This window comes from Epinephelus moara, chromosome 11 (genome assembly GCF_006386435.1).
Source record: "Epinephelus moara isolate mb chromosome 11, YSFRI_EMoa_1.0, whole genome shotgun sequence".
In the NCBI taxonomy this organism is placed as follows: domain Eukaryota; kingdom Metazoa; phylum Chordata; class Actinopteri; order Perciformes; family Serranidae; genus Epinephelus; species Epinephelus moara.
Genome location: NC_065516.1, coordinates 1,847,457 through 1,854,347, shown reverse-complemented (window position 1 = coordinate 1,854,347; position 6,891 = coordinate 1,847,457). Strand labels below are relative to the sequence as shown.

Here is a 6,891-nt window from a genome sequence, read left to right as displayed (position 1 = left end):
GAACAGGAGGCTACTGGCCCAGCATCACAAGAAGCCTGCAGGACCCCTGTTTGACATCAACTGTCTGCAGCAGTCTGTGTGTCAGCTTCATCTCCCACACTGTGAGATCCGCTCCACAGGTGGATGTGATTTCTTGTCAGTTGCTCATGTGAACGATGAGGGCATTGAGTTTATCAGCCCTCACAAGGTAACAGAAACTCATGTTATCATAAACATCACAGGGTTTTCTGCTTTCGGTAACGTCAAGGATGAAGACTCACCACCTGACCCGGTCCGAGCGCTGGTTCTGCTGTTCTACAGGCCCCCAGATGATCCTGATCCTGAATCCCTCCTCAATGTGTTGCTGCTACCGAAGAACGTCGTGCTCCGGGATGTGCTGCGCACCAGGAAGAAGTTAGTTGGAGATGAGAGCTACATAGAGACATCCCCACACTGTAAACTGCGTCCAAAGCAGGAATACACTCTGTCCACTTGTCCTGAAGACGACTCAGTTCTAGTTCAACCAACAGAAGCAGAGTTTGACTGCGACAACTATGACAACTACTTCCCATCATTCCAGGTGAGCCTAGAAAAGATCATGAAACACATTAAGCTGTTTTTGAGAAACGCCAACAGCTCCCACAGTGTGTGGGAAAGACGAGTTTGTCTTTCATCCCCTGGAGTAAGAAGGTCCTGTGGGCAGAGCGCACTGAATCTCCCTCCTAATGAGAAGCTGTTTGCCATACGGAGCAGCTTCATTGATGGGATATCAGGACCTGTTCTCAAAAGTCTGCTGGACAAACTGCTGGAGAAAAAGGTGATAACTGACTCTGAGAGGGAGTCAGCGGACGTGATGCAAAACAACAGAGATAAAGCTCGTTTTGTTATCGACACAGTGAGGAAGAAAGGTGAAGCTGCCAGCTCAGAGATGATTGAGTTCCTCTGTGAGGCTGACCCCTTCCTCTGTGAACATCTTGGGCTGATCTGAAGCTAAATGAACACCTGATGCATGCAGTTTAACTTCTCCTTCTGTATGCTGTATTTTGACTCAGGAGAATCAACACAGTCAGCCTCAACCAAACAATAAACTATAACTGGTGAAAAATCACCATTTACTGGAAATTTAATGACAAGTTCCTTATGTGCTCATTCATCAAGGAAAAGAGGCCTTCCTGTATGCTACGATGCTTTAATCTTTTGCAATTCATTTTATGTTTTAATCATTTAAATGTGTGGAAAACTGTCCCACTCAGTACTTATCTGGGCCACAGTAAAAAAAAAAAGAAAAAAAAAATAAATATATATATATATATATATATATATTGTATTTAGCCACTGATGCAGACCAGCAGAGACAAAACACATGTCCCCTACCCTACCAGGTTTCTGTTGTTTAAATGATTAGTTTTAAAAGGCGGGATGAAAGAATGAAAACAACTTCCTGTTAAAATTCAGCCTGTTAACTTTCACTGTTGAGAGCATTGAGAACAAAACTGGAGGAGGAAGAAAGGACCCACAGACCATGTCTAACATTTGATTTTTATCTCGTAATGTTTGAAGATCGAACTCACTGTGCAGCTCACCGGTAAGTCTGAGACAAAACTGACATGTTAACATCTTAATTACCAACTCAAACTTATAGTCAGACATATGTTTGTGAGTTGGTTAAAAATGAGGATTATAGGAAGTGTATTTAGTACTGCACCTAAGAACAAATTTTAAGTGAATATTTCCACTCTGCTACATGTCTGTATACTTTTATTCCACTACCTTCATTTGATACTTTTAGTTACTTTGCAGATTCTGATTAATAATACAAAAGATAATTAATCAGTTAATTATGATGTAAAGTCATAGTCACACTGTATTGATCTCTGAGGCAAATTCACAAGCTACCCAGCAGATTAAATATATAAATGAATTAGCTCAACCTTTATCAGCTGTCATGTACATTAATGCATTAATAATTATGAGTCAATAATATTATCTATATGATTCTGAAATGGGCAATTCTGCATGAGCACTTTAAGTATACTTTAATGCCAGTAGTTATAGACATTCAATGAAGTAAAATTTTGAATGCAGGACTTTGACTTGTAACAGTTTTTTTTACACTGCTGTTATGTCAGTAATAAATAATAAATAAGTGTGCAGCCTACTTCTTCCACCGTTATTGTTAAATGTGTAGATCAGTGAAAATGAACAAGTAAATTATTCAGCTTTTTTTCTTTGTTGAGTAAAATATATTTTAACATTTGTTTCTATTGACTTCCTGGTGTATGTTTTTTAACCCTCTCTGACCCAAATTCATTTCCTTTTTCTTAATATTCAGTAACATGTTGTGTTCCACATCCGCTATGAAGGCTCCTCTTGTCTTTTTACATTTACCAGTGCGTACTGAACTGACTGTCAGGTTGTTTCATTTGGAGCTTTTATTGTTAAAATTGACTTTACATTGACTTTATTATTAAAAGGTGAAAAGAAAAGCATGAAGGAACAACTCTTGCTTTAGTGAACGTTGTAATACTACAGTGTCACCAATTCAGTATCTGACCAAAAGTCTCCCCTTGTGTTCCTGAGTTATAATGTTTAGTAATGAGCAGAAAAGAGTTTTTGCAGAATGTTATGATGTCACAGCTATGAAGATTCCTCTCATCTTTTTACACTTACCAGAGGTTACTGAACTGACTGTCAGGCTGTCACCTGTTTTATTTGGAGATTTTACAGTTTAAATGCACACTATATAATTGATCATCTTATTAGTCTTTATTATTAGAAGGTGAAAAGAAAAGCATGAAGGAAAAACTCTTACTCTTACTTAAGTGAAAGTAGTAATACTACAGTGTACAAGTAGAAGTCCTGCATTCAAAATCTTATTTTTAAGTAAAAGTTAACCAGAATTACCACTTCACTGTCTTATGCCTCCATGAACCGGTGAAGTTGCATCCTAAGTGCCACATTGTAGGCAACTGGACTTGCTTGAGTTTCCTGAAGACGTTTCACCTGTCATCCAAAAAGCCTCTTTAATGACAGGTGAAACATCTTCAAGAAACTCAAGCAAGTCCAGTTGCCTACGATATAGCACTTAGGATTACCATGACCTGGATAACCGAGAATCTTCACCAACAGTGAAGACGCACTTCACAAACATCTTCAACCCGGCAGCACAGAAGATCTGTACGATCAGCACAGTTTTAAGAGTTATGACACTGAGTAGGCCTAATGGCCAGAAAAGTGCTTTTGCAGAACATAATGATGTCACAGTGACTTTGACCTTTTGGACATAAAATGTCATCACTTCATTATATTATCCGATAACAAATTTGTGTTACATTTTGTCATAATTAGCTTATGAATTTTTAAATTATGGGCAAAAACATGTTTTGTGAGGTCACATTGACCTTTGATACTCAACCACAGTCCAAGTGGACATTTGTGTCAAATTTGAGGAAATCCCCTCAAGATGTTCTTGAAATATCACATACATGTCAATGGGACAGACGGTACCAAAAGTAAAGCGACACATCATGCAGGATGGCCCATTTCAGAATTATATTAACTTATTTACTGGATCATAAGTGAAGCATTAATGTGTGTATTACTTTAATGTTGCAGCACATAAAAGTGCAGCAAATTCAAAATGTTTAAATACAATTCATCATGGATTTACATTTTGTATTAATAATCTAAATCGGCAAGATGAACGAAGAAGTCATTTAAGTTATGTAGATGTAGCGAAATAAAAAGTACATATTAAAGTAGAAATAGAAATATTAAAGCACAAGTACTTCAAACTTGGGTAAAAGCTCCACTGTGTGTTTCAGAGAAAGAGAATGGTAAAAGCTCCACTGTGTGTTTCAGAGAAAGAGAATGTCATATTTCCTGCTTGATGCAAGTTCATGTCTGATTTTCTTATTATAAAGTTACAATCTGAGAGCTAGTTCATTTTATAAACCTTGAAGATGGATTAGTAGCTCTCTCTTTTCATTTACTGGCAACATACTGTTTACTAGTAGCCTGAGCAAAGTTATTTTGGGTTTTAATAATCTGAAATATTTGTGGGGGATTTCATTTTTATCATTTCATTTCAGACAATGGGAGCAGGAGAAACACAAAGGAGCCAACTGCAGGAGGGATACAGCAAATTTAAAAACTCTCAGAGAAAAATAAGTAAATAAAATAAAATAAAATAAAAAGTGAAGTTCATCTGGGGCTGAAGAAAGGAGTCAAAACAAGATAGAAAACACAGGGAGGAAAGAGCTCAGTGATCCCCTGGCTTCTGTTGCTTGTTCAGCTCCACTGACTCTGATTGTGACACTTGTGAATGCAGCAAAATGGCGTCGTCTGTGAAACATGAAAGAACAGAAAGAGAAGAATCGTGTTTCAGCAGGGCAGCCAGAAGTATCAGGAGAGCTCTGTCCAGGATTTGTGGAGATAGTTCTCACTCTTCCTCTGTTGACACTCGCACTCGCCCTATTCCTCTGCCAGAGTATGAGGAACTTCGACCTTATAAGCTACGTCCTAGTAAGGGCTATCATAGACCCTATATGAGACATCGTCAATCTAGAGAAGGTGAGCTACCTTCCTCATGTCATATGAATGCCATTCCCAAACAGCCGTCTGGTCTTCCCCGTGACTGTGGCCCGAATTGCAGTCCTCCTCATTTTGAAACACAGTCTGCACTTGTTGGCGGTCCTCCCTCCCAACAGTCTTCGTTGATTCATAAATCACAGAAGAGAACCTCCAGCGCCCCCAGCTTCAGAAGGAAAAAAAAACACAAGACAGATTCCCTGCATATGACTTCTACCACAGATCCCTTCGATTCTATGTTAGATCAACCTCCCTCTGGTACACTCAGAGAAACAGGAGTGAAAAAACATGGCTCCTCTGCAGGACTCAATCAGGACAATACCAGGGGAATGGAGCTGAATGCAACAGCTGGTCCTTCCATTCTTCAACTTTCCATCAGTGATGATGATGATTCAGACTCTGCTGTAGTCTATGACAGAGAAAAGGAATGGGATGAGTCATCTGGTTCCCTCTGGTTTGGCTGTGCTGACCGGGAAACTCGTAAATATAGACATGCTCGTATACATTCTCCCCTTTTATCAGACCCTTACTTACATCTCCCAAACAAAAAAGACACACGTGATGATGACCCCACATATGATAACCCAGGTTATCCTGTCCTGCTTACCTGCTCTCAGACCCCAGCTGTTGCTGCCCCTCCATGTCCACAGAACACACCCACAGTCCTCCATGATTCACCTGTCTGTACTGCAGGAAGCAGAACTCAAGCTGCATGTGAGCTTTCATCCATGCAGTCTGAGAGTGAACCAGTAGGTGACAGTGATGCCCTAATGGAAATGGATGCACCTGTTACAGCTGTGAACTACTCTGTCACAAACACCCTGCCAGCCCATTCTCACCTCCTACAATCCCCAGAATGCTTTAGGAGCAGGAGAGACTCCAGCTGCCTGCCTCGCTCTCACAGCCTGCCTTCACTGAGTCAGATAACGTCTGCAAAGAACAAGAGCTTAACACGAGCTGAAAGCTTACCTGACATGCTGCTAACAAACAGCTTTGAGGAGTTTACACCTGAAATGACTGCTGATGAAAACGATGAAACCTACAGGTTCCAGTGCTCCTGCCCAGGCCTGTACCAGTGCAGTGTGACAGGCCTGGTGTTTCACATGGAGGGAGAAGGGGACGTGGTTTACAGGATTGTCCCTTGGAACAGGAGGCTACTGGCCCAGCATCACAAGAAGCCTGCAGGACCCCTGTTTGACATCAACTGTCTGCAGCAGTCTGTGTGTCAGCTTCATCTCCCACACTGTGAGATCCGCTCCACAGGTGGATGTGATTTCTTGTCAGTTGCTCATGTGAACGATGAGGGCATTGAGTTTATCAGCCCTCACAAGGTAACAGAAACTCATGTTATCATAAACATCACAGGGTTTTCTGCTTTCGGTAACGTCAAGGATGAAGACTCACCACCTGACCCGGTCCGAGCGCTGGTTCTGCTGTTCTACAGGCCCCCAGATGATTCTGATCCTGAATCCCTCCTCAATGTGTTGCTGCTACCGAAGAACGTCGTGCTCCGGGATGTGCTGCGCACCAGGAAGAAGTTAGTTGGAGATGAGAGCTACATAGAGACATCCCCACACTGTAAACTGCGTCCAAAGCAGGAATACACTCTGTCCACTTGTCCTGAAGACGACTCAGTTCTAGTTCAACCAACAGAAGCAGAGTTTGACTGCGACAACTATGACAACTACTTCCCATCATTCCAGGTGAGCCTAGAAAAGATCATGAAACACATTAAGCTGTTTTTGAGAAACGCCAACAGCTCCCACAGTGTGTGGGAAAGACGAGTTTGTCTTTCATCCCCTGGAGTAAGAAGGTCCTGTGGGCAGAGCGCACTGAATCTCCCTCCTAATGAGAAGCTGTTTGCCATACGGAGCAGCTTCATTGATGGGATATCAGGACCTGTTCTCAAAAGTCTGCTGGACAAACTGCTGGAGAAAAAGGTGATAACTGACTCTGAGAGGGAGTCAGCGGACGTGATGCAAAACAACAGAGATAAAGCTCGTTTTGTTATCGACACAGTGAGGAAGAAAGGTGAAGCTGCCAGCTCAGAGATGATTGAGTTCCTCTGTGAGGCTGACCCCTTCCTCTGTGAACATCTTGGGCTGATCTGAAGCTAAATGAACACCTGATGCATGCAGAGCGTTTTCTGCAAGAGATCCTGAACACAATTGCTCAGTTTATTCATAAAAGTGTGTTTGTATCCGATCATATGTTTAATGTACTGTTGTACATAGATATAAAATATAAGAGATGAGTGGTATAAAGGTGCAGCTGGTTAGTTCAATTGGGTTTCCTGTCGATGCTGTGTGAACTAGTTCATGT

At 41.4% G+C, this 6,891-nt stretch overlaps 1 protein-coding gene across 1 annotated transcript; it reads left to right on the top strand.

Moving 5' to 3' along the window:
* The first annotated feature begins 3,907 nt into the window (after positions 1-3,907).
* On the top strand, positions 3,908-6,779 carry LOC126397577 (NACHT, LRR and PYD domains-containing protein 1 homolog). Its single transcript, XM_050056465.1, has one exon. It carries the CDS (start codon positions 4,314-4,316, stop codon positions 6,678-6,680), a length of 2,367 nt encoding a protein of 788 aa, XP_049912422.1. The 5' UTR covers positions 3,908-4,313; the 3' UTR covers positions 6,681-6,779.
* The last annotated feature ends 112 nt before the right edge of the window (positions 6,780-6,891 follow it).

Coding starts and splice junctions, on each gene's coding strand:
- LOC126397577 (XM_050056465.1), top strand. CDS start 4,314: ATGGCGTCGTCTGTGAAACATGAAAGAACAGAAAGAGAAGAATCGTGT.